Raw genomic sequence first — 17565 nt, forward strand, 5'->3', positions numbered from 1 at the left:
CTTTATTTACTTTTGGGTTTCATGTTTTTTTCAGGCTTCAGACTTGGTTATCATACCAGCTACAACTTTCAAGGAAAAACCAGACCCCAATGGTCTGGTATTTGGAACTGTGTTCACTGATAATATGCTGACGATTGAATGGTCTTTGGCATCAGGATGGGAGAAACCTTATATTAAACCACTTGAGAACCTCTCATTGCATCCAGCCTCTTCATCTTTGCATTATGCTATAGAAGTGAGTACCCAAATCCCTTTGGAAACCACTTTTTTTTTTTTTTTTTTTTAATTAGTTTCTGAAACTGTAGCTTTCTAATACATGAACTATTACTGCCTTAGTGTTGAGTTACATTTTGATCTGATAACCGATGCCCTTTCAGAATAATTTCCTATTTACAGCCAGGGGTGTGCTTATGTTGGTATAATTCAGAACCAGCTGTGGTCAGTGGATTCCAGCCCACTTAACTTCTTAGCCTAATGAAGGTGAACTCTTTCCTGTATGGTGGCAAATTCATGTGAGAAAGCATTCTAGGTCACTGACAGGGGATCAGTGCAATTGCTGTCATTGATGTGACTTAATGAAGCCCTGGATACAACTGTGTGAGATTCCAAGCATAACTTTAATTTGAGGACTGAACACGCACTTTGTGAAATTTTAAGCTGTTTTAAAGGCTCATAGCTTGGATTGCAGGATAGACTAGACAGATGGTTTTTTGCACATCCAAACTGGTCTGGAGAACTCTAAACAAGTTCTGAGAGATCTGGCATATAGAAGTGTATTGACGCAGAGAATACTCGGCAAGGAACTTTGGAAAGTGAAATGTTAAGTCGGAAACCAGCGTGGTTAATAGTTTCCGTGCTTAGCTACTTACCGTCTAAAGCTGCCTTTTGCACCTCCAGGGCAGTTTCAGCACTACTCACATCTGTGTGAGAGCTTTGGTAGGGTACACTGAGCTACCTGGGAGCATACAGGAGAAATGGAAGCCTGCTTCTCCTCCCATCTCTGTGTAGGTGGGAGTCTGGGAGTCTCGCCACTGAAGTTAGTGGAGTTTCTCATGCTTCTTTTATTATTCTTTTTTTCTTTATTTTTTTCTTTCTTTCTTTTTCTTTTTTTTTTTTTTTTAATCCGCTAGTAAAAGGGAAGGTTTGAGCTTTTCCCTGCTTGTTGTCCCTGTGCTCCTCCCTTCACCATTTTTTTTTTTTTTTTGTGCTTGTTGTTTTTTCCCACCTAGTTCCCGAAGTTCCTGTGTAAATTACAACAGGACCCTGTGAATAATGCTGCAGCTCTTGATCTGCCCAAGGAGTAAGAAACCACGCTGGAGTCCCAAATCTATATTTCACTCTTAGTAGCATATTGCTTTAATGCTTGGCCTCTGGCCCAGTTTGAAGTCATTGCTAATATGAATATGCTCTTATTTTTTTTTCCATTTTTTTTTTTTATTCTTTTACCCTTACTGCATCACGTTTCCTCTAGCCAAGAGGACAGACAGAGGAGAGTCTGGTGCCAATGCTGTGGCTCAATGAATACACAGTGGGTATAAAAAAAAATGATGAATTTGGCATTTCCTCCCCTTTCTCCTTGCCCTTCATGATGCAGTGTGATTGTCTGGATCTGCTGAACTACAGATCCAGTTCCTGTGATGTACAGATATCAGATAATATTGTTTGCACACCACTGTAGTAACCAACCATCAAGCAACATTTGGTGCAGTTGCTCTCATTCAAGACAGGCATTTCTGGAACACATCACTATCTCCCTTTTTAATAAGTGAGAGGTTTTGCTGAGCTCTTGAAGGTTAAAAGTATTTTGGAACAAAAGATTTAACAGCTTGAGAACGCTTTGTGTTTCAGTAATGATGTGATTCTTTTTTCTCTCAAACCATTGATCAAATCTTAGTAGTAACATTCCTTCCTTTTCCCTCTCATTAATAAGTTTGGTGAATGCCTTTGGAAGAAGGGTGGGGGGGGGAAAAACTGTTCTGTGATAAGAACTTGTAGCATTACAGAAATGTGGTATAAGAAACTGATTCAATAAAAATCATATAAAAGTATCAACCATTACACCAGCTATGCCATTAGTTTTTTTTTTTTTCTTTCTTTTCTTTGTAGCTACAATGTCTATCTTAGGAACAGTTTGTTTGTTTTGTTTTGTTGGTTTTGTTTTACTATCTGTGCACAAAGCTTTTAGTAAGGTTTGTATTGCCATAGGAATAAGTTATATTTTGAAGGCAAAAAGTTCTGGGTTCTAATTCTGGTTCTCCTGCATAATTTGTGTGTGGCCTAAGGGAAACTGCCAGGATTCCTGCAACCCAGTTACAACACAATTAAAATTTGTCATGTGGAAAGACCTAACTCTGTCTGGACCGTACAAAAGCTTTCTAAACATTACATTTCACTGATCCTTATGGGAAAATATTGTAGAATGTAATAATAATGAAGCCTCGAGTATTATATTAAAATTACTTACACACAAATGTAAGAATCTTTTTCTTTAATCAAAAAATTGCATATATAGCCTTCAACCATTTAGAATGAATTTGCAGGCATTTTTGGGGAAGCCGTTAGGAATAAGTCTGAGGACACTGACAAAAGTGATGCAGTTACAGTCATGGAACTTCAAGTAAAACTTAACGTATAAAGAAATGCTTCAGAAAATAATCTATAAAAATTGGAACAAAGTAAGCATGAATGAACATTTAATACTTAATCTAAACAATAATTTAACATATGTACATGTATATATTAATATGTTTATATAATACATGTATTATCTACCTAAAACTGAAACTGGAAATTATCAAACTGTAACTGCAAATAACTATGGATGTTTAGTGGGTATACGTTTTTTTTTAATTATTTTTTATTTTTGCTGTAGTTAGAGGACCCTGTAGAGTATTCCGCTGAGAGGGCAGGGTGGGATAAGAGTTTCTGGTAAATTTATTGTCAGCATTAGTCATCCATGTTCTGCAGTTTGATGGGACAATTCTGACAAATTTAAGTAGATAGAACATTTGCATACATTATTCCTCTAGTATGAAGCTGATGCACCTGTCTCACGTGCTAACTAACCCCCCTTCTACAGTATAGGAGCAGATGGGAGATATGAGTGACCAAGATTTTGCTATGACTACAGCATGAACTGCAACAGACTTCCCTTAATTACTTTATCAAACTCTTCTTGCCAAAATCTGTTTTGGACAGAGCCCTCATAAAGATTAGAATATATCATTGAATTCAATGGGTCTTTTTCATAAGGGAGAGTACTGTTTTGGCTAAGCCTTAAATATCAGTCATAACGTAAGGGAGTAGTTAAGTCAAACACATGCTACAAATTTTAATTGTTGTAACCAAATTATGAGAAGAACATTTATCAGTAAGTTACCTGACAGAGAAAGATGTATCAGAAGCACAGACAAGTCATCTTTGTAATATAAACTTTGTAATACTATACCTCACAGGAGTGTGTTGCAAGGATTAATTACTTAGCATTTATGCTTTGAGTACTGTGAGCAGGAAAGTGAAGTTATTTCACTTCCAAAAGGCATGTTCTACTTTTGCACAGATCATCATGGGATAGCATGCCTCAAGTAACATCCAACTTCTTTTTCTTCCTTTTTGGCTTGGTAGTTGTTTGAAGGAATGAAGGCTTATCGAGGAGTAGATGGCAAAATCCGCCTGTTCCGGCCAAGCCTCAACATGGACAGGATGGCACGATCAGCAAGACGAACAACTCTGCCAGTACGTAGCCAAGACATCTTACTCTCCTTAAGTCAGAGCGTATTTTTATTTTCAGAGTGCAAATCTCTGAAACATTATGGTAATGTAACATTTATCAAGTATGCTAACTCTTGAATCGTTCTGTTAAACTCTAAGAGATCCTGTTCTGTGAATGGTTAGGAGTTATTTTTTCTGTTAAATCAAAGCAGTGTTTTCCTTTCTGCATTGTGTCCCTACTGCCTCAGGTGTGCACAATCTATTTCTGAGAGATGAGCACTGCTCTGTAGGCATGCAGACAGCTTCTGTTTGCATGCAGACAGCTGATTAAATTGCTCTGTTGCTAGTGTTCTTGCTTTTTGCCTCAGTTAAATCTTTTGACCTCTGAGTACCTTCACTTTTGGTTTTGCTAGAAATTCATGCTGCTTTTAAGCAGTTGTATATTGGCCAATGAATTTCCTCCCATGCTTATTAGCTTTGCAGTAAAATTGGGAGACTTTGTGCGCCCTTTGGATCTCTAATCCAAATCTCTTCTGCAGAAGAGATGTTGCCGAAGCTCACAGCATGCCCTCGGAAGTGAGAGGGTTGGCTGCACAGGGAGTTCTTTCCATGTGCTTTGAAGGCAAGAAAGGTCAATAGCTCCTTTTTCCTAACTCAGGAGGATGCTTTGTAGCAGCAGGAGGGCATTTGGGATAACAAATAAGAAGGCACAGAGGCAAAGACTTTGGGATCTTAAATGGGATCTTTAAGAAATGAATTCAAGGAAGTCCTATGAAACCCTATGGGCTGAGGAAATGTTCCCCTTAACATATGGATCTATAAGGACTACAGGTTGTTCAGGTTATATTTCTCTGTTTTCTTTTCTCCCTTTGTTTTTCCTTCCCAGAGTTTTGACCAGAACGAGCTGTTGGAGTGCATCCGGAAACTTGTGGAAGTAGAAAAGGAGTGGGTCCCATACTCAACTGCTGCCAGCCTGTATATCCGTCCTACCTTAATCGGAACTGAGGTTTTAAACTTTCTTTTTCATTTTTAATTTTTATGTATTTAAGCACAAAGCAAAATCCTTCATCCATAAAGGCAAATATGCATCAGTTGGTAGGCAACGGTATTACATTTCAGGGACAACTTGTTTTTATGTTCTTTACCTCTGTATTAGTCACCTGTAGGTCTACTTCACAAATTTATGTTGACCACACCACCATCTAGTGGATATACTGAGGCAGATCACAGAAAGTAAAGTGAATCATCTATTATAAGCAATTACAGTAAAACCTAAATTCTATTTGGTTTTGTATTTTAAGTATAAATGCCTTTTATATGGTAATGTATGCCTTTAAAATATTAACAATCAGGGGAATATGTGAGAGTACAGAAGTTAGAAGCAGGAAGTGTATTTTAATTAAAACTTTTTAACTTTTTTTTTTTTTTTTTTTTTTTTTTTTTTTTAGCAGCAGCAAGAGAGAAAGCTAGAGTGATAGATCATAGTACAAAGAAACTAAAGAACTTGTGGTTCCCAACTAGACAAGTCACTTTTCTGCAATATCCATACCCTTATGTAGCTAGCATACGTGAGCACTATACACACGTGTTTTAGGACTTTGTTAACTTAAAGTCTGTAAACTAGTTGCAGATTTGGGGATGGAAGGATGGTGACTCAGCAACCATAAAGTGTTAATATTAAGAGTTTTTTCTCATTCATTTTTTGGAAATTCTGTTGAGATTTGTTTCAAGGTACACAACATATCTGGCCTTTCCACAATATCATGTGTTGTCCCTGAGTTGCAAGTCCTGTTGACCTTTTTTGAATCAGCCCAGTTCGAAAACCCAGTCACCATCGTATTTTGAATAATTGTGTAAGAATGATGAAAAATACCAAGACCTCAATTATTTAATGTTTATTTTGTTAAAAGTTTTGCTGAAAGAGTAAGGTGGACAGAAATCAAAAGCATCCTCTTTGCACCTGAGGAAGACTCTTGTGAAGTTTCCAGTAGTTCCATGTTTACCTTTTCATTTCCCCCCGTACTTCCCAGTCTAGCTTCATGTGCTTTGTGCACAGTATTTTGCTTAAAACTTTAGTCCAAGTCTTCTTCTTTAGAATAATTTAGTTCAATAACTACTACTAGTAGTTGTGGAGACTTAACATTAGAACCCAAGGATGAGCTTGTTCTTTTTAGGGGACTAGTTCCTCTGAGTGGAGAGGAAATAGTAGCCCAAACAGCTGCCTGTAAGATCCCAAGAACTGCATATGGTCCAGAGTCTCCAGAGGTCCCTTCCAACCTCAACTGTTTTGTGATCACTCTAAAGCTTTGCCAAGTATCATATATATAAGCAGAGTCTTCAGCTGCAGAATTCAGACCTTGACCAGTGTCAGGCTTTTCACCTCTGTCTTCAGGTGTTGAAAGTGATGACTTGAAGCATGAGAAGCCATCTGTAGGGGAAAAAGTAATACATTCCACGTTATTTTCTGTCCTGCTGTGTGAATCATTTCCAGTAGACAAATCATTTGAGATTGTCACAGAGCCAGCACCTGACTCTACCAATGACAGTTCTAATTGTCATTGGTTAATTCTCATCACTAATACAGCTGACAGTGGTTTTTCCGCCATTGCTATTGCTCATGGTGGTCCTTGCCTCCCCAGAAGGTTTTGCAGGCTACTGCTCTAATTAATTTGTATAATTATATAGTGTTTTCTTGAGGTAATTTCTGAATTCTCAAAAGCTTGAGATTATGTGAGAAGATAAAAATAATATTTCGACAAATAAAAGAGCTGTAAATGAGTGGTGACTGTACATAAAACTAGTGTTGTCATGTTGCTTAGGATGGGGGAGGAAGTTATATAAATATTTCCTCTTCATTGCAGAACTTCGCATTTTTTAGGTAAAAGCACTCCACTGCTACAGTTTCTCTGTACACAGTGTTTCAGAAGCTAATTGTGCATTTGATGTTCAGAGTGAAGTAAACCTGTAACTTTACTTGTTTACATTCCTTATTTTCAGCCTTCTCTTGGAGTGAAGAAGCCAACTAAAGCCCTACTGTATGTCATACTGAGCCCTGTGGGCCCTTACTTTGCAAGTGGAAGCTTTAGTCCAATATCATTATGGGCAGATCCCAAATATGTAAGAGCCTGGAAAGGAGGAACAGGGGACTGCAAACTGGGAGGGTAAGAAAACCTGATTCTGCATTTGTATGGAATCTATCTCCACATACTTCACAAAGGAGATGCGTTTTTTAGTGAAGTGTCTAATCTAGCAGAAGTAGGGGTATTAGATGTAGCAGTTAAGCAAACAATATACTATGACAAAGATTTCAAAGCAGTCTTTTATGAATATTACCTATACAATTCAGTTGTGTATTTTTGTTTGGATACTACAGTCAAGTGGGCTACGGGGAGAGACAATTTTTACAGCCTCTCAGGCTGAGGAACTGGACCTGGAAGGTGTCCATGTAGTACTTTGGCTCATTTCCCTTGCAGAAGTTGACACTGAAGATATCACTCCTGTGATGCAGCTTTCAGTATAGTGGTCCACTGCCAACTGGGCAGTGAGCAGCACCGACTGCTGACCTTCATCCTTGGCAGACTGTCCTGACAAGCCATCTGCAGTTAGCTAGGGAAGTATGGGTGTTTCTGGAAAAGCATGAGGCAATTAGCTGTGTATATGTGTCCATGGTCTGGCAGTTTTCTGCTGAACTAGGCCAAAGTGCCACTTAAGTAGAAACATAATTATTTATGTTCACATACTTGAGTTGTCAGAATTAAGCTGCTTAGGACTTGACTGGAGCAAGCAACTGGGATGTGGCTAAATAAATGATTTAATTGTGCAAAAGTGGTCTTTGGTTTAAGCAAGGCTTTTTGTATTTACCTGAGAGTTTCTTTTCTAGGCAGGAAGTTAGTAACTGTCAAGTGCTGCTCAGCTGAACTACTAGAATAATCAATTGGCAAGAAAAGAGCTTTTCTACCTTTGGTCTGATGCTCTGAGATTTTGATCTCCTACTTGTTGCTTTTTGTTGAGTTTGAGAAATAGTTTGTTTCCTCTGCATTCTTTAATTTGCTGTTAAAAAGAGAATACTCTGGAGTCACTGTTGACTTGATTTACAATTGTGGCCCAGAGCCGAGACCTGAATTCCAGTGCAGTCTGCACTTTGGACCTGCTGACTTGGGGGTTTGATGGTTATTGAACATGAGAAGTGAAAGGTTGTTTTGTTTTGTTTTGTTTTGTTTTAAGCATTTTTTGTTGTTGTTGTGATTGTTTTGTTTTATTTTCCTCCCAGAGCAGCTACAGGGTGAACATAAATTATGTAGTTAAGTTCATCCTGTAGGCAACATTTTTGGAAAACACTTGCCCCTCAAGGACATGAAATTCATCAAGGCTAATCTGTGGCTCCTAGAGCTACTAAAAAAAAAATAAGTTCACAGAATCACAGAATTGTAGGGGTTGGAAGGCACCTCCAGAGATCATCAGGTCCAACCCTCCTGCCAAAGCAGGTTCCCTAGAGGAGGTTGCCCAGGTAGGTGTCCAGATGGGCCTTGAATATCTCCAGAGAAGGAGATATATACCTCCCTGGGCAGCCTGTTCCAGTGCTCCATCACCCTCACCATGAAGAAGTCTTTCACATGTTGGTGTAGAACTCTTCATGATCCATTTTTTGACCATTGCCCCCTGTTCTGTCCCCACTGGAAAGAGATTGTCCATATCCTTCTGTCTCCCACACTTAAGATATTTGTAAACATTGATAAGATCCCCCCTCAGTCTTCTTTTCTCAAGGCTAAACAGACCCAGGTCTCTCAGTCTTTCCTCATAAGGAAGATGCTCTAGGTCCCATATCATCTTTGTGTCCATCCACTGGACTCTTTCCAGGAGAAAGAATCTTTTTTTTTTGTACTGGGGAGCCCATAACTGGACACAGTACTCCAGGTGAGACCTGACCAGGGCAGAGTAGAGGGGGAGGATCACCCCTCTTGATCTGCTGACCACACTCCTTTTAATGCACACCAGGATCCCATTGGCCTTCTTGGACACCAGGGCTCACTGCTGGCTCATGGTCAACCTGTCATCCACTAGGACCCCTAAGTCTTTCTCTGCAGAGCTCCTCTCCAGTAGGTCATCCCCCAGTCTGTACTGATACATGTTGTTGTTCATTCCCAGGTGCAGGACTCTACACTTGCTCATGTTAAACTAGTTCTGTGAATGTAAACTAGTAATAAGAACTTGTAAACTAGTTCTTGTTAAACTAGTTCTGTGAATGTTTTTTACTAGAAAAGAAATAGCTTACCTCTGAAGGTTCTGTATTCTAAGAGGTCTAACTACTCATCTGTTCACTTGACATATTTAAGATTAGGTGGATAGTTTTGGTTTTGCTTTTTTTTGAACCATGCTCTGGATGAGAATTATTGCATCTGTCCAGGATTCCAACTGCTAAATAAAGATGAATTCTTTACTAAGGTGTCTAATTGCAGTGATTAGAATATCCAGAAAATGAAACAAGAATTAATTCTGAGAAAATTTGGATGGATATGTTTGAGCTGTTGATGCTACTTAGCCCTTCAAAATTTGGGGGCTGTAGATACAAAATGATCTAGTAAAAACAAACAAACAAACAAACAAACAAAAACAGTGAAGTACTTCTAATGGAAAATGAGCCCTTTGCAGTAAAGGACATGGGCACTGAACCTTGCACAGAAATAAGAAAATACCCAGTGAGATACTCATATGTTTGCTCTTTCTTTTTTTGTTTCTGAAAGGAATTATGGTTCTTCTATTTATGCCCAGCAAGAAGCCCTGGAGTTAGGCTGCCAGCAGGTTCTGTGGCTCTATGGAGAAGATCACCAAATAACCGAAGTTGGAACAATGAATCTGTTTCTATACTGGATAAATGAAGATGGAGGTATAGTGACACACAACATGAAAACTATTAGAGTAGACAGTTGGGATCATAAGGCAGGTATTCATATTCTATGTACGAGGCTTCTAGAAGCTATTTGGACCTCCCAAAATGCCAGCCATCATCCACTTCATCATCTTAGTGGGATAGTGACCTCCTTCTATAATCCACAAAATGATTGTTAGAGTGCCAATCATAAACTTTTTAATGAAATGACTTAACAAAGGGAATGTCTATTCCCTTCTGAGAACTGATAGGTGAGTCCTACCGTTATGAAAGAGGAGATTCCAGAGCAGCCATGAGCAATGCCTAACAACATACTTAAACAGCTGAACCTTCCACATGCTCAGAAGGACAGAGTCTAGCCACATATGGGTAGCATAGCAGATTTGCTGTCAGTTTTAGCTGCGTTCTTTATCCTGGAGATGTGTCAGAAACAATGCACACATACTAAAACCACCTTATGGCTGTGCAACTCTTCAAACTCTCCTTTTGCACATGGGTTTTTCCCATCATCACTTTCCAGCAAGTCACATGTTTCAGAAGCATGGCCAAAAGTGCTTCAGCATCTAGCTGATAAAGCACTCAGCTCTTTCTTTGAAGAATTTGAATGTCCAATGGAGGCAGACAGAAATGTGTCAGTCAGCATTCTATGTCAGTGGTGTTCAAATGATACTTTCAAGATATGCTATTCTTAAAACAGTTTTTAACTTTTTGCATCTACACCTCTGAGTAATGTACATGTTGCTTCGAAAACTATCTAGTTAATAAGCAGACATCTATTTAGACATCTTGGAAACACCCACTGGGCATGCAAGTATTCAGTGCTTAAGAACAAATAGTTGCACCTGACTACTGGCTTAGAAGACCACAAAAGTTTGAGTCCTTAGAAGAACGAGCCAGCATATATGGTGGTGAATGGAAGGACACCTCTCGATTTTCATGAGTGCTGGTCCTTCATGAAAATTGTCACTGAATTTTTGCATGGCAGCATATGCAGGGTTTAGACTCTGATTTAGTCATAGTGCTGTAGGTATCCTTGAAAACTGCTATTTTTCTGACAGTGCTCACCTGCAGTATAGAGACAGCTTTGGATAATGTAGTGTAATGGGAATCCAGCTACTTGACTCCTATCTCCAGTTTCATTACTTGTTTTTCTGCAAAATCTTTACCATTTCTGAAGGACTGAAATGATGTTTTCTCATTGTTGAATGAGTCTGTGAAGTCTTGTGGATGAAACTGTAAATATGAGCAATCTCATTATAACAGCAGTGGATTTGTCAGTGTAGTTAGATGGCTGAATTCACGCCTTTTGTAACTTCACTAGAGAGACATGAAAATAGATTTTGGCTCATTTTGTCCAGGGAAGGGACAGTGAAGGGGGGACATAATTAGAATTCAATGTTCTCATTGTACTTAAACCAGGAATATGCTGAAATTATCCAGCTGCAGCACCGTACTGTTCCAAAGATCTGCCAATCACTGTATTACCAGTGCACCGCTGAATAGTACCATTGTGAGGTGGCCGTAGCAAACAACTTGTAATTCATGCCACCCAGGCTAACAGTGTACTGGCAAACCTGCCATTTCACACAACATGGTCATTAGCATCATTGGAGCACTTTTCTATCTTCTAGTGTGTTGATTAATGCTTAATTTATGATATCTTTAGTTGAAAATGACTCTTGCTGCCAATATGAGCCACCCTATACCTGCCTTATAGCTTTACATAGTGATTTTAAGTGTCTACTATTATTTTCTCTCACTTCACAACAGATACTTAGGCTGTGTTTTTGTTTTGTTATGCAAATTCTGCAGCTGAGAGAGAGAGTGATCTAACACACAAAAAAAAAAAAAAAAAAAAAAAAAAAAAAAGTGAGGCAAAAATTGCAAATCATCATCAAAAGGAAAATGCCCCTGTTTGTGTGTTAAAAGGTCACTGCAGGATAGTCTGAATGTGTTCTACATGGTGTGTAACAAACCAAGGACCCAGCTCGGTAAAGCCCACTCTAAAGAACATCCATGCTTCCAATGACAGCAGGCTTTTTTTGTAAGCCTTTGCTTTATATTCTCAATTACAACATTGTTACTAAACATGACACATTGTCTTGGGTAGTGAGGGAGCCTGGAAAAATGTCTCATTTGTAACATTGTGGAGGAAACTGTAGGAAATTAAGTAATTTTTTGTAAAATAATATGACATCCTCTATGCTACTTTTGTGTTCCCGCTGTTCCTCTGGTTGAGGCTTGTGATATGACCAAATCTGGATCACCACTGTTGCATAAATAAGGGAGCATGATATTCCATTTGTCAATAACTATTTATAGTTTTATGTTCACAAAATGAAAATTTTGGTCACCCTGCTGTACTGTCCACTTGTCTCTTCAGAGTACATAATATTCCCAAGAGGCTGTTAACACTAAAGCTCTTATTTCCTTGAATAATCTTTTTTCTTCTTCCTAGAACATAAGCTTGACTTTCTGGAAAACCTTGAAATTTAAACGTAATGTCCAACCTGAAGGTTGCTAACTATGAAATCTGTACACATTTGCCAAAAATTCAGTTTCTTAAGAAAATGGGAATCAATAACACCCACTTCAAAACACCATACATAGGGTTAAATATTTTAAAGGACTTAGTGGAACACTCAGGTAAAATAACATGCAAGCTTGATTACTGTTCTGTAAGTGGAGAATTATTTCTGCTGTGGGAGCAAGTAGACTACTAACAGAGTAATTATTGTACCTTCTGCTCTAATAGGAGTTCATAGCAAAAGCATGGAGGGAAGAGCAGCATGAATGATACGGCAGACAAAGAGAAAGAGAGAAGTAATTGAGGAAAGGAAATCAGCAGAGATGAAAAGGTGGAATGATTGCATGAGGGGAGAGTAGAAGAAAAGCCTGAGGGAAATAAGGAGAAGAAAGAAATAGAAAGGTCCATAACAAACTTGGAGCAAAAGTCAGCCATTCACATCCATGAAATCAGGGTTCACTGGGTTATCATTGACTCTGAAGTTCACTTTATGTTGGTAAATCATTTGGTAAATGATAATTTTGGTAAATTTCTCTGCATTGTTGTTGTCTGACTAGTACTGAAGGCATCCCATGTTTGGAATATTATCTCCTGTATGTTCATAAATGTGGGTGTATTAAAATTGAAGCTATGTAAAATGCAAGACTTCATTTTAAAAATACCTTTAAACTCCCCGTGGGAGTTCCATTGTTATGGCGTGCCTATACCATGTCTGGTGCAATGGGTCACTGGACTTAAAGTGCTACTATTATAACAAGTAATAACAGTATTCAAAAGAAGAGAAATCCCAACATTTTCCTTCAAATTATGTTTTTCCCTTTTATAACTGCTATAAATTTTAAGGCTCCTAGCCCACCAGAATAACTCAGAAGGCAAACTGAGCCTGAGCTCACAGCCTGCATACCCGGAGATGGACAATCTGATGTCACATGGAGCCTGCTTTGGCATCAATTCACAGAGAACAAACATTTTGGAATACCTTATTGTATAGTATTATCAGCTCTGCCAAATATCCGGGGGAGCAAATGTTCTTTAGGTAGCCCTAGGCTGGTAGGCATCATATGTATACTTGACAAAATGATACAGAACAGGTTGTCTGAAACATTATGAGACTCCCATGTCCTGTCTGTTCAGTGCTGTTTGGGGGATGGTCTGACCTGGCATCTTTTCAAAATAGCTCAAATCAATTAATATGCTATGTTGAACTTAAATGGGTTCTGGACAAGATTTGTAGCAAAAGCACCAGAAAGAGAATGTTATAAGGTATGTAGTCACAAACTTTGGTATTAAGGTCCATGTTATTTGAAGCTTTCTGCTAGAGAAAGACTTGTATATGACTGTGTCTGCAGAGTCCATAGCAGGTGAGGTTGAAAGTGCACTATCAGCTTCCTACTGTTCAGAATGGAGGTCTGTGGCTCATGGGAAGTTTTCGAGTCCTCTTCTTTTGGTAGCTGTGCCAGAATTAGGATGTGATGAGCATCGTGATTAGGAGTGAAGAACTTTGTATTGTTCTTGACTACACGAGAAAGTAGACACCACTGCTATACTTAGGAATCTGGGATAGGTTAGGGAATGGTACTACTGGTGAGTCAAACTAGAGCAGAATGTATATAGCCTATTCTAGGGCAGCTCATTACATGTTTTGAGATGATAGTTTATGTCGATAACATATGTGCATGTGGATCCTCATAAAAGGAATGTGGAAGCATAAGTTGGAAAAAACATCTATTTATTAAAATACATAAATCTAGAGCTGGTTGCATTAAAAAAGTAACAGACTTTTCTCAAGAGAATGGACAATGAGTAGCAGATTCAATGAACAATTCCATTTATTATCCTTTGTTCTTCTATTCCAGACCAGCTCCCAAAGTCCTGAGGAGGAGAGAGAGCATGCTGTAGTCAGCCTGGAGTTGTGTATGCACTAGCTGCCAGGCAGTGTTTATGCACACATTATCTGACTGCTGAAAACAGGGTGTTCAGCTGCTAAGTTCAGATTGGTCTCTCTCAATGCAAGGATGAATAGCATGTTTCTGTCTTCTATCCAGCTGCAAATTTGTGTAGGACCTTTAGAGATTTTTTACGGCTGCTCCAAACATTATGGTTTGTGGATTTAATGATCTGGATAATATCTATGTATGTTCAACAAAGATAGGGGATCCTCAAGGGGAAAAGAAAACAGTTAGGAAAAAAAAAAAAAAGAAAAAAAAAAGTAAAAAAAAAAAAAAAAAGAAGAGTATTCCTGAAAGACCCACTGACTGTAAATTTAAGTATTTACCAAGTATGAATCACCATGTATTACTGTTTCATTAGTTAGTGTTGGATGAACATTTATTTTTTTATCTAAGTGGAAAGATCATTAAGAAGGTCTCTTTTCAAAATGAATTTGGCAAGATTTTTACTGCTTTGCTAATTCAGTAAACAAGCTTCAAAATTCCTGGGAAATGTTTCATTATAGCGTTTGGAATACTGAACACCATATTCCTAAATAAGTTAAAGTGGTTCAGGGAGAGTCATGATCTGCCCTGGCATTATTAGGCATGGCTTTCCCTTGTGTCTCTCTAGCCTGAATTTGAAGACAGCTGTTCAGTGGTTCCCAATAACTATTCAGTGAATCCATTATTATGGAATAATGCTGAGGAATAAATCTTACTACTAGCCTTTACCATGTATTTATTCATGTATTAAATGTATTTCTTCCCTGTCCACTCATGTGTAGTCAAAAGATTTCAAACACTCAACAGTAACGTGTTGGAGTTAAATTTGAGCAGTCTGTGTTCACAAAACTCTGAAAAATGTTGCATCTTACAGGGTAGAGAACATTTCTGATAACATTGAACAAGTTTTTGATTTTCATTTTCGGTGTTTTTTGATTGTTTTGTTTAATTTCTCTTGTATTTGACAGAAAATGAACTGGCAACCCCACCTTTAGATGGCATCATCCTTCCAGGAGTGACAAGACAGAGCATTTTGGATCTGGCACGCAACTGGGTGAGTGCTTTGACCTTTCCAGTAATGGTTTCAAACATCATATTATAATACCTACAAAAATATGTATTTCTGCTGTTCAGTATCTGGAAGTTCAACTGGTCTAGTCAAATCCATTAACCTAAATGGGAACTAACAAGCCTATTGATTCATAGATTCCTAGCAACTTCATCAGAATACCCAAACCTGTCACAGAGAACAATACTGAGCTTGTTAAAGTAGCTCCATATAGTATTTAATATGAAAATTCTCATTAAATCCACCAGTACCAACAACATCAAGCAAGGATAGAAACAATTACCGTGTGTGACCACAACTATATTTTAGTTATCAGCGCTGTCTGCATGTCTCTCCACTTATTTCTCATGGTTCCACCCTTACTCCTAATATCTAGCATGAAACCTAAAATTAACCCACAATCTTAGCCATCTATCTGCTTACAGATTCCAATTGTGTAATGTACCCATCCCAAGTACCTATCTGGCACTTGAATGGACTAGCTCATATCTTGAAATGCAGGGAACTCTTCACTCTGCCTATACTGTATTACTTGGGTAAAAATACCATACAGCCAAAGGTTCATTTAGCCCATTCTCATGTCTCCTCATTTTGCCCAGGGTTATGTTCAGGGAGGAATAACAGGAATAAAGTAGGCATGTGTGATACTTTCCCCTTGGTATTCTCCAAGCTTCCAGCTGCCTGTAGTTGAAAAACTTCCTGAAATACAGTTTGCAGTTCAATGTAATGAATAGAGCTAAGCATAATGGAGAGAGCTAAGCACATGCTTCGTGGGGTATATATGTCACTTGTTGATCTACATTGAACTCTCATGCATCTTTACTCATACTAGTACTACTGTGATCTAGATTAAAACTAGTATAGATATGCACATGCACCTCTCAGACTTGTCTCCTTTAAAAGACAGACAGGTATTCCTGGTTGCTAGGGCCTGTCAGTGAGATGTCAGAATCTCTCTCACCTTAGTGCTCATGAATAATTAGGTGTCTTCTACTCTCCCAAAAATCGTTCTCATCTTCCTGTCCTCCATTTACTAACCTGTCTGATACCTTGCTTACATGGTGTCCCTGCCTTTCTCTTGAAATGCTGTCCTTTCCAGAGCTAATCATATTTCTTTGCTCTCTTTTGCACCTCTGTTCCATGTTTAAAAGATTGCATATAAAACAAGGGCTAAACTTTAGTTTGGTCTGGTAGGACAATAAAGTCTACATAAAGCCATCACTTGAATATTACAAAGGTCAATGATTACTATTGCTCTTTAAAAGCTTCCCCTCAGTCAGTTGCTATTTGTTCTTCAACACTTATAGAAGGTAAACTTTTCTCCTTTTTAAAGACTGCTTCCAGTGTGAATTGCTTTATGCATACCTGCAGTACCGTTAATTTTTGTAGGTGACAGTTGCGTGCAGACTGCAATGTAAAATTTCACCAGGTGTTACAGAAAAGTACTGCATCCAACTGGCATTACAGGTGGAATTAATAAAAAGTATTTTGCTTAGGAATTGTCCGAGAGTGGGATGGAAAGTTCTTGTACAAGAATCATTTTTGTACAAACTTCTGGACTCTAGAGACCATAAGTACTAAGATCCTGTGTCACATAACCCATGACAAATTCTGCTGTATTATTCCCTAATGCAATATTTGGCATTGTGTGCCAAATAAAAAGGAAGTACCATTTAGTCATCAGCATTCTACCTGGCAAATCACCGGCTTCCTTTTTGTTAGAGTCTATCTTGTGTGATACTATGAGGTTGGAAAAGATCACAAAATCACAGCCAAAACTTAGTTGGTTGCAAATGGGCTAAGTAAAAACACAAGATAGTTCTATCAGAGATGTTTCAACCATGGAAAACAAGCAACAACAAACACCATAATTTGTTAAACTTTTTACAATTTCTGTTTAATTCTTCTTGTGCAGGGAGAATTTAAAGTGTCTGAGCGATACATCACCATGAGTGACCTGACAGCTGCCTTGGAAGAGAACAGAGTGAAGGAGATGTTTGGTGCTGGAACAGCTTGTATTGTATGTCCTATCTCCAAAATTTTGTACAAGGGCAAGGTAAGATTTATTTTTTTTTTGCCTCTCCAGAATTTTCTCATAATGAATTGTAGTCAAAAGAAAAACAAAACAATCAAGCAAAACAAAACAAAAACCACAACCAACAACAAAGAAACCCACAAACGAGGTGGAAAAAGAGTGCTGCCTGAGGCTTGTAGAGAGATGAAGTGTCAGTATGTTATTTGCCAAATGAGTTACTAGTATGTTGTCAGAATAGGGCATTCCCTCTCATCTTTTGTTTGTTTGTTTTCTTAGTTAAGAAATTGTATCTTGCCTGTACAATTAACTGTCTGTTTTGGATGGATCTCTTGGAAGGCTTAGATTGGCCTTTGTTCAAAACAGCATAACAGTACAACTAATTTAACTTTTCACTGGCTGAGC

At 38.3% G+C, this 17565-nt stretch overlaps 1 protein-coding gene across 1 annotated transcript in view; it reads left to right on the forward strand.

The window, feature by feature from the left end:
- The window catches only part of BCAT1 (branched chain amino acid transaminase 1), a 68447-nt gene that overhangs the window by 36014 nt on the left and 14868 nt on the right, over positions 1–17565 (forward strand). Inside the window, exons 3-9 of the mRNA XM_082762319.1 lie at positions 35–235; positions 3625–3735; positions 4598–4717; positions 6709–6872; positions 9453–9595; positions 15028–15113; positions 17044–17184. Of these exons, the coding sequence (XP_082618445.1) occupies positions 35–235; positions 3625–3735; positions 4598–4717; positions 6709–6872; positions 9453–9595; positions 15028–15113; positions 17044–17184 (966 nt within the window). The remainder of the gene's footprint in view (positions 1–34; positions 236–3624; positions 3736–4597; positions 4718–6708; positions 6873–9452; positions 9596–15027; positions 15114–17043; positions 17185–17565) is intronic.

This window comes from Aythya marila, assembly GCF_965140915.1.
Source record: "Aythya marila genome assembly, chromosome: 1".
Classification (NCBI taxonomy): Eukaryota; Metazoa; Chordata; class Aves; order Anseriformes; family Anatidae; genus Aythya; species Aythya marila.